Source organism: Aureobasidium pullulans (genome assembly GCF_000721785.1).
Source record: "Aureobasidium pullulans EXF-150 unplaced genomic scaffold scaffold_10, whole genome shotgun sequence".
NCBI lineage: Eukaryota > Fungi > Ascomycota > Dothideomycetes > Dothideales > Saccotheciaceae > Aureobasidium > Aureobasidium pullulans.
In genome coordinates this window covers 75,148-89,049 of record NW_021941030.1, presented here as the reverse complement: position 1 = coordinate 89,049, position 13,902 = coordinate 75,148, and the positions used below count along the sequence as shown (strand labels likewise).

The following is a 13,902-nucleotide window of genomic DNA, read 5'->3' as shown; positions in this document are numbered from 1 at the left end:
AAGTTTTTGGTACTATCTATGTTGTCCAGAGAGAGCACAGAAAATACACGCTCTCTCTGGACGAGTCTTCGTTACGAAAAACATTCTGCATTTTGACAGCTGGATCAGAAAGGGGCTAAAGAGGCTGAGAGCTCGGTTGTAGCAACATGTGCCCCTGAATCCAGGTCATTATCAATCATAGAACTTCTGATGTACTCCGGCAATAATCTCGCCTTCTCTTCTTTCATCAAGACCCGTTCTGAATCTATGATCTTTGGCAATTCTCGCTCTGGCCCACTCTATGTGCACTCATTAGCAAGCAGCTCATTAGAAAATTGTTAGAGGATGTCATTACCTTCAGCAGTGACGCCTCTTGGCACATCTTCGGTGCTAGATTGTAAACCTAGACGCTGCAATAGAGGGCTCTCTACAGGTGCAAGCTCTACGTCGGCTTCAGGGCGTGCGAAATATATCAGACCTAGTCTAGGCTTATCGGCCTGATCAGGTGGAGGGCGGATAACTCGGTGGACGGTCGACTTTAGATAACCGCCACTTAGGAACTCCAGTGCATCTCTAAAGGGAAGGTAGAATTAGCAAAGTCCTTTAAACGAGTGAGATGCGGTACTTGTTCAACAAGCTGGCCCACACATTAAGTTCGACATCAACGAGACATTGTCCTAGACCCCGTCTCATCGATGCTAATCAATTTTGCAAGGCCAACTCGCTGTCTTTGTACCCTCAGCTTACGTACGCAACATTCACAATGATGGTGTCTTCGAAAGACTTGACGTACTTCCAGCCCTCAGGCGTCTGTACCTGGAGTCCCGAAACGGGCTGATGGAAGAGGAAGGTCAAGGTATTGTAGTCCGTATGACCCTTTGCCCAGATGTTGTTGACGGCGGCATCTTCTGCTTCAGTGCGTGGAAAGTATTTCATGTAGCGTAGGTATTCCAGGCCCCTAGCTTCGTACCTATGTCGACTGGCGAAGTAACTCTCATCGATCTCCAAAACATAGGCAAACAGGCGTAGTAGAGGCAACAGCACTTGATTATGCACATGCTGAATGCTGTCAGTGCTATGCGTATATAGGGCCAGTAACAAGTCTTACCAACGAGAACTCCTTGATTTCATCAAAATGGTCTTGAATCAGTTTGGGATGGGACCTCTCGTGCTCAGGCGTAAATTTGGGGATGTTGTATCTCTCATCATTGTCTCTTGCTCCAAGTTCACCTGTTGAGCGAGGCTTGTATCCGCGGAAGTCGCCAGCTTCAGTGTTTGCGATACATCGTAATTTCTCCTCGAGTGGAAGGTTGAAGAGCTCTCTTCCAATACTGTATTGTCGCTTGATCTGGTCTCCGGTCAAGCCATGCCCTTTGACGTAAAAAAATCCTGATGCTGTTAATACAGATTTCGATAGATCATCGTTGGTGCGATACCATTTTTGTTGACAAACGAGAGCACTTGGGATGCGAGCTCCTGCTTGCCCTGAGGGTCGTTCAGACGCGAGATATCAAGAGCATCAAGATCGGCATATTCCACTATGTTCCATCAGCGACATAGGACGCAGAGGCGTAGAGTCTTGACCAGAACCGAGCTCTCAGCCTGCCGAGGTACCACTGTCACTAGCCATCAAAAGGCACGATGTTTTTGATATCGACACGATCGTCCAGAAGCGCTTACGAGTATAGCTCTCAGTGGACATTTTTTGAGTATCAGAAAGCATCTTGCCTTTATGCAACTAGATCAGAGACCCTCAACGGGCGATGGGGCGTGATCTGGTGCTGTCTCTCTACAGCGACCCAGGCCTACGAATAGCTTACATTGATGTTCTGTTCCCAGAGGATACTGATACTGCGGAAGATCTGCGGTTGATTGCGCCATGGAGCGACGGGACGTCTTTCGAGCTTCGGAGGAAGGGGCTTTTCTGTTTATTACTCGAGCAACAGAAAGACCAACTTTTGTACAATTGTTCCAGCTGGGAGGAAGAACAGCTTACATAGATGGTGAAATATCACGCTCTCAGGCCGCCCTAATAAGGAAGCAATTTCCTGGCCGCATCTATGGCAGATATGCGAGCATGCGCATCCTTCATTGCACAATTGCGGAGTCCGAATGTCGTGATCGAACGAACACCCAATGATAAACGACCAATATTCTCGCCGACACCGCAAACACAATGTAAATGGCTTTTGGGTATCCATAAGTAGGCATGTTCATGATTCAGGCTGTTGAAACCTAATGTAGACATGGCTCAACAGTTCATAGTCAGTAGTATCTGCCGTGATTTTATGCGATAAGAAGGACCATTAGTATACCTTGCGCACCTGCTGAATTCTTAGCAAACTTGGTTACCTGGAAATTTGAAGACAAAGCTGAACAAAGATGGCAGCTCTCGAGAAATCAGATGCGAAGATCGCAGCTTCGGTTCTGCCAACATCATCGTTTGAGGTCCATAGCACACCGGACACACAAGAAGAGAGGCGTTCACTACGACACCGCTTCCGAGAGGTCATCTGGGATAGCTGGGATAGATCACCCGAGGAACGAAAGTTCGTCTCAAAGATTGATTTCTTCATCTTGTAAACATATATTCATCAAGTCAGCATGAACACCCGCTGACCGGACCAACAAGGACATGGGCAGGTTTTACTTACTTCTCGAAGAATCTCAACCAGAACAACCTCTGTAAGTGACAATTGCCTTTGTCGAATTGCTCGAAGTTCTAATAGCGGGTGTATAGCCAACGCATATGTGTCTGGGATGAAAGAAGAGATCAATGTAGTCGGTAACCAGTACCAGACATTCACCACTATGTGGACAATGTAAGCAGAACAACATATACTACAAGCCCATCGCTGAACAAAGGCAGTGGTTATGTGATTTCTCAAATCCCAAGTCAGATGATTACCACACGCGTCAGGCTCTCTTGGTGGTGTCCATCCTGGGAGCTGTTTTGGGTCATCGTCACCTTCGCGACTGCCGCTGTCAAGACGCCCCACCAAGTTTACGCATGTCGATTCCTCGTTGGCTTTGCGGAAGGAACGTTTTATCCGGTACGTCATGTTGTCACTTCCATCTACCAGATCAAAATATTAACGTCCGCTCAGGCAGTGCATACTGTGCTCGGAGGCTGGTACGTATTCAGGGCGTACAAATATTCTGTAGACTAGAGGAACACCACCAGTATCAAACTCCTGTCGCCGGGCAGGGGCGGCTTTACACCCATCAAAAGGCACAATGCTTTTCGGACCAGCTTGCTCATCCACTGAGAGCGACCAATACATATGCTCTCTTTGGACAGAGCCGTGTATCTGAAAAGCATCGTGCCTTCTGATGGAGGTGTGGCCGCCTCTGCTGGAGAACGGAGTGGGATGCTGACACGATTCCTTAGTGTCACCCTGTGGCAAGGTTGCATCGTTATATCAGGGATATACTGACTGTGCCCATTCAGGTACACGAAGCAGGAGCTAGCCAAGCGAGCATGCATATTTTTTGCTTCCGCGTTCGTCGGCTCGATGTTCTCAGGTTATCTCCAAGCCGCACTTTATACGGGGATGGATGGAGTTCATGGTCTCTCTGGCTGGCGTTGGCTGTTCATTTTCGACGGCGTGATCACGTTCCCAATGGCGCTTTGGGGTAAGCATTCTCGAGCTGGCTGGAGTATGTACGGTGCTGATTTAAGTCGTAGGATACTATGCCTTGCCGGACTTACCAAGTAATACCAGGGTAAATTGGCTGACACCTGCTGAGAAAGAGCTTGCCCTATTGCGGATGAAAAATGCCGGGAAACAGCTCGATGAACCGATTACTTGGGTTGGTGTTGCAAGAGTCCTCAAGAAGTGGCACTTCTGGGTGTATACCGCCTATTACACGTAAGCAAAGGCCGCCAATCTGGGACAACCAAGGCTAACACGACACGTAGCTTCTTCATCTGCAGTGAGAACATCGGAGGGTACATGAACCTCTGGTTAAAAAGCCTTGATCGGTGAGTGAACTTGGCGTGGCCGACATAAAACGACCCTAGCAAGCACAGCAGCTGACACTTCTCGTAGTTACTCTGTCCCACCGATCAACACATACCCGACTGTAACTAATGCCGTAACCATAGTGACAACACTATGTTATGGTTGGGTCAGCGATGGCATAGGCTTGCGATCTCCTATCGTGTACTTCTCGCTCACGGTCTGCTTTTTCGCTGCCATGAATCTAGCAGTATGGGACGGTGTGCCATTCGGACTTAAATGGGCGTCCTTCTACCTGACGGGCTTTGCCCAAGGCTCAGGGCCAGTCTTCCTCGTAAGTTGTCTAGTGCATAGCCAGTGACATTAGTACTGATCCGATGCTACAGACAATGGTGAACGAGATCTGCGCGGGCGACAGTCTCGAGCGAAAGCTCATCCTCGGGTCGACGAATTCCATCGCATATGCTTTTAATGCTTGGATACCTCTGATAACATACGACACCAACTATGCGCCCAGATTTTTGATTGGTAATTCTGTTACGGTCGGATTGATTGTGTGTGCGGCTTGTACATTGAGTCTCGCTCTCTACCTGCAGAGACGTGATGCTGCAAGAAGCAAGAGGGCGATGGTGTAGATGAAACCTCGTCGTTATCTCTTATGCCTGCGTCTACCATGACCATACCTTTAGAAATGCACGATGGTTTTCAGATAGGAGTCAATCAAATCTTCGCGCAAGGCGTGTCTCTTTGGACCAATGCATTGATCTCAAAAAGACCTCGTGCATTTCTGCAGCCTAGATTCGGTGGTGAGACGGGCCAATGAGGAAGCATGAACAAGATATGAATGCAGAGGGTGAACAACGATATAGTGACTGGACAATTAGTCGAAGAGGATTGAAGAGAACCACACCATCTTCTTCATGTATTTGCATGATCCGATTGGCATTCACATCTGCGGCAGTAAAAGATGAGAGTCAAGCTTGTGGCTTCCGGCGGCGGTCGCTAATTCTAGTCACGTGGTCAAAGCTTCGCACCCACGGATTAGCCGGAGTGCGAAATGCCAGCCAGCAAAGTTCGATTCTCTTTTGCTCTGGATAGCGCAGCGACCTCCGACGACGACAATCTCGACAAATAGTAAGATCTACCCTCATGCTGATGGTATGAGGACGGGCTCTGTGGTATGGGTGATATGGCTTGCGACAATCTTCTGGCACTCGACGGCATCTACGGCTACGACGACAATCACGGCGCCTGCAGACACGTCTTGCACACGACTCGATCGATCATTCGCGACTGCGCGCACGCTGCATCAATCCATTGAGAGCATGACTGTTGCAGCGAACGCAACATGAGATGGAAATATATGTCCTCGTTGGCTTGAAAATTCTCTGCGCTGCCACCGCGCACACCACAAAACGACGCCGAAAAAAACACACCCCCTCCGTCCCGCACACGACACAAAAAGCCCTCTCAACAACCAGAAGATTAGCGCAGCCATTTCGCACAACCTACAGCCCGCCCGAATGCCAATCAGCACTCACTTCTTCAGACCTCTCATACTGACCATCGCCTTAGAGCCACCATGAAGCTTAACATTTCGTACCCCGCCAACGGCTCGCAGAAGCTCATCGAGATTGAGGATGAGCGCCGTCTCCGTGTCTTCATGGACCGCCGCATGGGCCAGGAGGTTCCCGGTGACTCCGTCGGTGACGAGTGGAAGGGTTACGTCTTCAAGATCACCGGTGGCAACGACAAGCAGGGTTTCCCCATGAAGCAGGGTGTCATGCACCCCACTCGTGTCCGTCTCCTCCTCGCTGACGGCCACTCTTGCTACCGCCCCCGCCGTACCGGTGAGCGCAAGCGCAAGTCCGTCCGCGGCTGCATCGTTGCCATGGACCTGTCCGTCCTTGCCCTCGCTGTTGTCAAGCAGGGTGAGAACGACGTCCCCGGCCTTACCGACGTTGTCCACCCCAAGCGTCTCGGCCCCAAGCGTGCCACCAAGATCCGCCGCTTCTTCGGTCTCAGCAAGGATGATGATGTGGGTACCCCCCTTTCCATCGTCGCCGGTCCAGAGATTTACTTCTTCTTGGACCGAGTCTGAGTGTGAATGTATGTTGACTGTGTTGTGATATAGGTCCGCAAGTTCGTCATCCGCCGCGAGGTCCAGCCCAAGAAGGAGGGTGCCAAGCCCTACACCAAGGCTCCCCGTATCCAGCGCCTCGTTACTCCCCAGCGTCTCCAGCACAAGCGTCACCGCATGGCCCTCAAGCGCCGCAACGCCGAGGCTTCCAAGGACGCCGCCGTATGTTTCTCTCTTTGCTCTGTTCAACTCTCGATCCCCACTAATACACTCTCAGGCCGAGTACGCCAACATCCTCCACAAGCGTGTTGCCGAGGCCAAGAGCCAGCAGCAGGAGATGAAGAAGCGCCGTGCTTCTTCCATGCGCAAGTAAACTTGCCATCTCACCGCAAAATAGGATGGGTTAAGCACAAGGCACAACAACCGACAAGGCAAAAGACGTCAAGTCTAGCCATGTCAAGGTCAAGAGTCATGTCCACTGCAATTCGGCTTCGTGGGAGTCGGGAAATGGTCGTCACTGGAATGTGCAACGAACAAGAAAGAGGGCATCATAAAAGCGTTTGGGAGTTCGTTTTTTTACAATGCTCTTATGAACATTCCAAAGGTCTCTCAAAAAACTTCGAAAATTTTCTTCATCAATGTTCAAAAACTCCCCTGGAATTATGTCGCTCGATACCACCAACTGGGTTTCTTTTGTGTAACAACCTCGATCTACCTCTGCCTTTGTATGTGATGTGATCTGTAGCTACATGGATTGCTCGAAGTATTTCGACAGATTTGGCACAATCTTTCTCATCTTCTCGCTTTCATCTCTTTGTCCTGTCGCTTTATTCACGTATCCAATTCCTCATTGTCGTCGATCTCTCCGCTCTTGTCCCCTGACGTCGTAAGCATGGTGATATCGCTATCTCACCAGCACGGGATACTGTGGGAAGGGTCATCAAAAGGCAAGATACTTTCAAGGTTGGTTGCCAGTAGATAGTGCCTGTTAGTCTCACGGCAGCTACTGAAAAATATCGGCAAGGGAAGAAGAGACACATTTTCAAGCTACATTCGCCTACTCTGTAACGCCCTCGATGCATCCCTACTCTCCTCCACCTTCACACACCCCACCTCTAAAACGTCTCAGCACCCTCCTCAACAGGCACCAAATCCCCCTTCCCCTTGAACGACTCCAAAATATCCGCCTGCTCACTCAACATAAACCTCTCCACCTGCGACCCCTGCTTCGCCAAACCCCTCCACCTCCCAAAAACCTCTGCATCCCTCTTATCCCCTCTGGCTTGCTCGGCATTCTCCCAATGCCCCTTTGAAAACGCAATCAATGTGGTTATTTTGCTATTCTTGATATCGTAGACCAGAGAGCAGATTGTACCTGTTTCTTCCAGCCAGTTGCATTGCCAGAGTTCGTGGGGGCGGATGCATTGGTATGTGCAGGTTTGATAGTTTATGCGTCCTTTCATGGGGCCGCCGTGGATTGCCTGTTGTTTTGGGGAAGAGATGTTAGAAAAGAAGGTGGGATGTGAGGGTTTGGCAGGCAAGGGAGAGGAGGTGTGTACGGACGTAGTTTATACGGTTGGAGGATTGGAACCACATCTCATAGCGCCATTTTTCTGGTTTGCCGTCGGGGGATTGGGCGGCGTAGTCGTAGATTAGATGGACGTCTTTGATGTCGGCATCGAAAGAGGGGTGGAGGTCGGTGTTTGTGAGGAAAGTGGGCAAGCTGTTCGAGTCCGACATGATTGGTTCTCTACTCTTGAATGTGTTCTTGAAGACGATGATTGGTATAGAAATTGAAAGATGGTTGTTGGGGTGCAGTGCGGTCGAAATACAGACTACGAAAACGGTCCTTACCTCGGAGCCTACTTATAAGCTGCACAAGTGCTGAACTATTGAACTGCCGTTTGATCATGCCATGAGGCTCTTTCTGAGACTTTTCGAGTACTTGCTCCCATGACGTCTCGAACTGTGCAGTTCTTGCTCTGAACATGTTCGGATGGACCGGCTTGTCAACGGGTGAGCTGCGATGGTGGTCTGCTCGTGGTCCCGAGAGCTCGGGCCGAGGGATTCACCATTGGCACTGATAACCGGTACTTGCACGAGCAAAACAAACCACACTCGAGTCGGAGTAGGAATGGACAAAATAACCAGTATGTCTCGTAGGTCTCAAGAGAAGACGTTCCTCCAGTAATACTGAAGGTCGTCATCATGTGCATCGTCAAGGGATCTTCGGGAGGAAGTCACTTTACAAACAATACATTTCAAAGCTTCAACTGTAACACTCCTTTCTGATACTGCTGATGCATCACCACCGAGCCCTTCGGCCGATAATCTGGGTCCTCTCTACATGGCAGTCTTGTCAACAGAACTGTCATCCTTCTCATGCTGCACACCAACCACAACCTCCGCCTCAGCAATAGGACCGACATAAAACTTCCTTCCACCCAGCACCCAATAAACCCCAGCGCAAACGAAGATAGCCGCCAAAATAACAATAGCATAATTCATATTCTCCGCCGTAACCGGGTACAAAGTCGGGAATAAGAAAATGATACTGACAAAAGCCGTCCAAGCAACTGCGTAGCAATTGACAAAGGTGCTCGCTTTACCCATATACCAAGGTCCGGGGGTGAATCTGCCATAGACGAGCTTGCAGATGATGGGGATGCAGTAGGACCAGTCCATTGCGATGGCGCAGACGTTGAAGATGGCGTTGATGGTTTCGGGAGATCCTAAGGCGATGAGGTTGATTGCTGCACACCAGAAGACGCTGAACCAAACAGCCAAGATGGGTGTATCGGTGCGCTTATCGACCTTCTTCCAGAGCCTGGCGCCAGGGATGAGTTGGTCGCGGGAAAAGGCGAACACGGTGCGGGCGAGAGAGTGAATGGCTGTCAGGCAGACGGTGTTCAGGATCAGGAAAGCGCAGACGGCATAGAAGATTGCTCCTGCCTTTCCAAGATTGTTGTAGTAGATCTGAATGACAGGTTGTCCGTACTCGCTGGCGAGTGCGTCAGCAGGATCGCCCATGGTGAAGGCAAGGACGATGGTGAAGAGCCAGCCAAGAACATAAGTCAGAGCCATGGCGATGAAGATTGCCCAAGGTGCTTTGCGTGCCGGGTCATCTATTTCCTCCGTAATATGAGCTGTCGCATCGTAGTCCGTCATTGCTGCACGTGGGATAGTCAGTAGAGTTCTTGAGCAGGAAGTCATGTGGATACGTACTCCACGAGACGGAAAGGAAGCCAAACAGGAATGAGAAACCAATTGGTGTCCATCCTGAAGCGCTTGTGACATCGGTAAAGACGTAGCTCGCATTGTGGCGGTTGTCGCAGCAAGCAAGCAATGCAATGGCACAGGTAACCAGAACGGCGCCGTGAAAGACGATGTAAGAAGTTGTGATCTTAGCCAACCATTTGGTGTTGAGCGAGTTGACAAGACCGTGGAAGACACACAAGGCAGCTTGTACGCCGACGTAATGACTGGCAGTGGGCTTGTAAGTGCCATCCGATCCGATGGAGACAGCTGCGAGAAGAATCTGGGCAGCACCGTATTCAGATGAAGCAACACCACAAATTTGTCCGACAAGGTTGAGCCAGCCAGTGATCCTGTCATATCATGAGCGTTGTGCTTATGTATCTCTTTTGCTTCGGCTACATACCAGCTGATGGAAGGAACCCATTCGGGAGGAGCGAGGCGGCTAACGCAGGTGTAAAGACCGCCCGAGGTCGGGTAGGAAGAAACGAGCTCAGCAACTGAAGCCTGATTCTTATGTCAGCTCTCCTATCTGCATCATGGAATTCACAACTAAACTTACAGCAATACACATACATCCAGCGCCGGAGATGAGCCAACACCAAACAGCTGTACATTGTCAGCTCCATTCTGACCATCCAAAGAAGCTATTATGTAACAAGTCTGTGGGGTAGCATACCTGAAGCAGCACCACCAGCCTCGAGAGGATAGAGGAAAGTGGTCGTGACCGTAGCGAAACAGCCAGAGATACTAGCTGCAAAGGATAATGTAGCAAAGAAGCCAAAGTCTCGCTTGAACACCTTCACATTTTAAGTTAGCTAAACAGATTCAATGATGATATATGTCGCTTGTGGGAAGTGTCTGAGAGCTCCTGGTCCATGTGTTCGGAAGATCGTGCCGTGGTGCGTGGAGGCGGCCCGTGGGGTCTGGATGATCGATGTATGACCATAGCTTCTATCAACGGTTCGAAATTATGGTGTAGTGACCGTAGCTGCGTCGTGAATGGGCGTGGCATCGCAGGCTCCCAAGACTGTTCTTCGAGCCGTTGGGGTGAGATATGGTTTTCAAGTATGTAGTTTCCGAATGGTCAACGTAGGTCGCGTTGGAAGTCAGGACTTCATGCCGTTCTGCTCGCGCGGCAATTGTAGAGTTGTCTCTAGGTTTGTTGCTAAGGCAAGGGTTTGTCGCGTGGAATCTCGCTATAACCTGGGGTGTCGCTTTGGATTGTCGCTTCAGGATTGTTGCTTTGGCCAGGATGGACGTTGTTGCAGGGGATTGTATGTGGAGAGCACCCACGGATGTGAAAAGGCTGGAAGGACAGGGGAAAGCGCAAGGAAATGCTGTTAGAAAGTACCGGAGTGTAACCAAACTGTGCTGCTAGAGCAGCGTCCTCCTGATTCAATTGAGTAATGTCGACGACATTACGAGTCTCTTCGGTGCCAACCACAGCGGAAGATTTCCGTCGAAGGTCGGCCCCATGAGTAGTGTCTGTTGCAGTGGTAGACATGGTAAGATAGTCACAACTGGCCACAGAAACAAGGAAGGCTCGAGATAGTTTGTGTCAAGAGAAGACTTCGAGCTCGGGGCACAACGAAGATATAAGGGCTGTCGCTGACACGGAAATGGAAATTCGGTGAGAAAAAAGTTTGTGATATTAGTCGTGAAGCAATGGGCCGCTATTTATTAGCAGTCCAAAGTCCATGCACTAAGCAAGACGACTTGTATGGACATGTATACAAAGCCATTGCAGCTGATAGGCGTCTCCTACATATTGATCTTATCTCTACCCTCTATCAGAGTCTGTAGACGCTGTCATAAAGGTTTCGGGCAAACATGTTTGGATGTGTTGCACAAAACAGGTGCGCCTGTTGCACCACTGACCAGAAAAAGAAAGACAGTCCCTTCGAGTCAATGATGGACTCTGAGAAGCATAGACGAGGACCCTGCACTCTTGATAAGGTTCTCGGACACCAAGGATCGATCCTCGTCAAAGCTTGGAAAGCTTCGCGAAAAAGCTTGGCCAATTAAATGGGCTACAGAAACACCAGGTACGATCCATGGCAAGTCTGGCCGAGGGGGAACGAGCAGGAGTCTGAGGCGCTGCAGCGTGAGACGAGAGAGAACCGGAATCGTTCGAGAAACGGCTCAACAATTCGAAGCCACAAAGCCAAAGCCCTAATCTTTGACGCGCGGACGCTCAAAAGTCGCTTCTCGTCCCTATAACAAAAATCAAGGTGTCTTAACAAAGTGTTTTGAAGATCACTGGGATGCTGTCCATTGCTGTGAGATCACGTCTTTTTCCGGCCTTCTGTCAGGTAGGTGGTGCACCTGGTGATCCAATGCTGTGCCTAGGTAAAGAGCAGTTCGCGATTTACCATTGAGTGTTTTCAGATATGATAGTCATGAGTCAAGGCATTGATATCATGCCCGTCCCACAAAAGATACTGCCAGTTTAGGACATGAGTTCCGCGAGAGAGAGCGCAGTCAGATGACTTCCTCGTGTGCCGAGATGTGTCAGCATGTAGTCGTAGACTTCAACATACCCTTGAAACAGGTAGAGACGCCCTCAGAGAACGGTCGCTTGACACGGTCTCCTTGTAAGCGATCTTCGTTTCAAAAGGTTCATGCAGTTTCACGGCTTATGCATCGTTGAGACGATGATAGGAGAAGTGCATGAATGTCGACCATGGGTTCTCGTGTCAATTGTCACTAGTTGACTAGAGCTTCAGGAGGTAATTCTCAAGAAGCCAAAGGTGAGGTTGACCAGGAGCCCACTAAGCACGGAAATCTGCATGCGTCTTGTCCAGACACCTTCCTCACGCATCAGCCAGCAAGCAGCAGCGATAGGCCAGAAGAAGCCCATAAGGTTACCCCAAAGCATATCTTCCAAGCCGCCTTCTTCGTCGGTTCCTGCGCCTCCACCAGCGGCGGCATTGGCAGGGTCGTTCTCGAGCCATCTTTCTTCCAGCGAACGCAGGTCGTCACCTGTCGGCATAGTATCCGGGGTATGGGTATGTGCCTGGATGGCCATGAACTGAGCGCGGAGGTTGGCTACATCGGCAGGCGAGAAGCCTGCAGAGAGGAGACGGTCGAAGCCACGAGGAGCGGGTGTGGACGAAGTTGTTGTGGGATTCTGGGTCTGGTCTGGAGCGGGCACAGCTTGCACATCTAACAAGAGTGCTTTGTCGGCAGCTTCTGCGGCGTCTGCTTCAGATGCGATGTCTCCAGGGGTGAGAGTGTCGCCAATGGAACAATGGATGTAGACTCGAGGGACGGTGGTCTCAGCGGGAGCCTTGCCCTTGGCTTTGTTTTTGTTTTTGTTTTTGTCTTTCGAGGCAGCTGAATCAATTTTCGAGCGCGGAGGTGGTGGAGGGATGTTTATACATTTCGAAAGGGCTGTCGCGTCAGGGAGCACCTTTCCTGCCGAGATCAGACGTAGACGATTCGAGGCGAACGAGGCAGGCAGCTGCGCTCTGATCTGTTGTCGAAGAGCCAGAGGTGTTGTGAGCTTCGCCGAGGGCACTCGTATAACTGCATCTGGTATCGCGGCGGTGAACCGAATGACCAGATCGACTGGCTGGTCGTGTGGTGAGCTGCTCATTGCGTCTTCTGATGTGTGTGTGTGTCGGTGGAGAATGTGTCGAGTTCGCGTCGCGCCTATGAAACGCGCTGTTCATCTCTCTAGCATGACTGAATAGTAAGAGTGTGCTTGAAAATGCCTTGTACCAAGCTCATTCGCAGCTAGTATGAGAGAGAGAACATCTCCAATGCTCGGACAATCCATTGCCGAGGGACGGACGTCATCCATGCATGCAGAGCACGGGTCCGACTGACTTATAACCCCTCCAGCCCTCTCCTCCTCTTCGGTATACACATTCAGAATCACTGAATTTATCTTCCAGGATGCCTATTGTACACGTTGTCTTGTTCAAGTTCAAGGAGGGTATCGAGCCATCGGTGGTAAAAGACGTATGTGAAGCTTGTCTATCCTCGTGTACCTGTTGGATATCTACTCACGGTGACCCCAGATGTGTGACAGAGTGATCGCACTCAAGAATACTTGTATCCATCCCGAGACACAAAAGCCCTATATGAAGTCATATGGCGGTGGAAAGAACAACAGCCCTGAGGGAGCAGCAGTGAGTGTGACAATGTCAGTCAGGGTGGCCCGACTAACAAGATCAGGGTGGCCTCCAATATGGTTTCGTGTCCGAATTTGAGTCGGAGGCCGATAGAGACTACTACCTGACCAAAGACCCTTCTCATCTCAAGCTTGTAGAGGATGTGGGGAAGATTGTCGAAAAGGCCACTGTCGTTGATTTCGAGCCTGGCGTTTTGTCGTAGATGACATGGCTATGTTCACCGAGAAGCGGAGACAAGATGGACAGTGTCGAAACCGAGAGCAAGTATATGACTGTCTTGAAAAGAAGGAATTTTGGACACATGAGAGCAAACATATCACAATCGAACGGTAACACAATGAGAATGTCGCAAGCAAGAATGGTCTCATGAACAAAACGAGCGAGGGCAACAAGTGACCATGTTGACATCAGCTGTTGGCAACATTTACGCTCTTGGCAGCGTCTGAAATCGGTATGCACTTTTGGTGACATTCTTGATTCGAGA

At 50.1% G+C, this 13,902-nt stretch overlaps 7 protein-coding genes across 7 annotated transcripts; 3 read left to right on the top strand and 4 right to left on the bottom strand.

Moving 5' to 3' along the window:
• Positions 1-98: 98 nt before the first annotated feature.
• On the bottom strand, positions 99-1,681 carry M438DRAFT_365590 (putative 1-aminocyclopropane-1-carboxylate oxidase; the record flags this gene model as incomplete). Its single annotated transcript, XM_029907804.1, has 6 exons — positions 99-278; positions 335-552; positions 731-1,038; positions 1,088-1,368; positions 1,416-1,517; positions 1,660-1,681. The coding sequence occupies 6 exons, from the start codon at positions 1,679-1,681 to the stop codon at positions 172-174; spliced, it is 1,038 nt and encodes a 345-aa protein (XP_029759925.1). The 3' UTR covers positions 99-171.
• Positions 1,682-2,361: 680 nt separating this feature from the next.
• M438DRAFT_274755 (putative pantothenate transporter) lies at positions 2,362-4,576 on the top strand (the record flags this gene model as incomplete). Its single annotated transcript, XM_029900737.1, has 10 exons — positions 2,362-2,558; positions 2,612-2,664; positions 2,720-2,801; positions 2,849-3,032; positions 3,087-3,112; positions 3,431-3,615; positions 3,668-3,851; positions 3,902-3,964; positions 4,008-4,275; positions 4,328-4,576. 10 exons carry the CDS (start codon positions 2,362-2,364, stop codon positions 4,574-4,576), a joined length of 1,491 nt encoding a protein of 496 aa, XP_029759924.1.
• A 467-nt stretch (positions 4,577-5,043) lies between these two features.
• M438DRAFT_345837 (ribosomal protein S6e) lies at positions 5,044-6,891 on the top strand. The gene is made up of 4 exons (XM_029905539.1): positions 5,044-5,075; positions 5,517-5,979; positions 6,076-6,243; positions 6,299-6,891. The coding sequence occupies exons 2-4, from the start codon at positions 5,524-5,526 to the stop codon at positions 6,392-6,394; spliced, it is 720 nt and encodes a 239-aa protein (XP_029759923.1). The 5' UTR covers positions 5,044-5,075; positions 5,517-5,523; the 3' UTR covers positions 6,395-6,891.
• M438DRAFT_20977 (putative phenol acid carboxylase) lies at positions 6,766-7,953 on the bottom strand. The gene is made up of 3 exons (XM_029899401.1): positions 7,876-7,953; positions 7,585-7,788; positions 6,766-7,502 (listed from the first exon to the last, which is right to left on the bottom strand). The coding sequence occupies exons 2-3, from the start codon at positions 7,759-7,761 to the stop codon at positions 7,137-7,139; spliced, it is 543 nt and encodes a 180-aa protein (XP_029759922.1). The 5' UTR covers positions 7,762-7,788; positions 7,876-7,953; the 3' UTR covers positions 6,766-7,136.
• Positions 7,954-8,288: 335 nt separating this feature from the next.
• Positions 8,289-10,825, bottom strand: M438DRAFT_345834 (amino acid transporter). The gene is made up of 6 exons (XM_029905538.1): positions 10,631-10,825; positions 9,956-10,076; positions 9,839-9,885; positions 9,683-9,783; positions 9,247-9,629; positions 8,289-9,191 (listed from the first exon to the last, which is right to left on the bottom strand). The coding sequence occupies exons 1-6, from the start codon at positions 10,781-10,783 to the stop codon at positions 8,365-8,367; spliced, it is 1,632 nt and encodes a 543-aa protein (XP_029759921.1). The 5' UTR covers positions 10,784-10,825; the 3' UTR covers positions 8,289-8,364.
• A 1,176-nt stretch (positions 10,826-12,001) lies between these two features.
• Positions 12,002-12,877, bottom strand: M438DRAFT_374762 (uncharacterized protein; the record flags this gene model as incomplete). Its single annotated transcript, XM_029908523.1, has 1 exon — positions 12,002-12,877. One exon carries the CDS (start codon positions 12,875-12,877, stop codon positions 12,002-12,004), a length of 876 nt encoding a protein of 291 aa, XP_029759920.1.
• A 302-nt stretch (positions 12,878-13,179) lies between these two features.
• On the top strand, positions 13,180-13,620 carry M438DRAFT_274225 (dabb-domain-containing protein; the record flags this gene model as incomplete). The annotated part of the gene is made up of 3 exons (XM_029900696.1): positions 13,180-13,245; positions 13,305-13,415; positions 13,462-13,620. 3 exons carry the CDS (start codon positions 13,180-13,182, stop codon positions 13,618-13,620), a joined length of 336 nt encoding a protein of 111 aa, XP_029759919.1.
• Between the last annotated feature and the right edge of the window lie 282 nt (positions 13,621-13,902).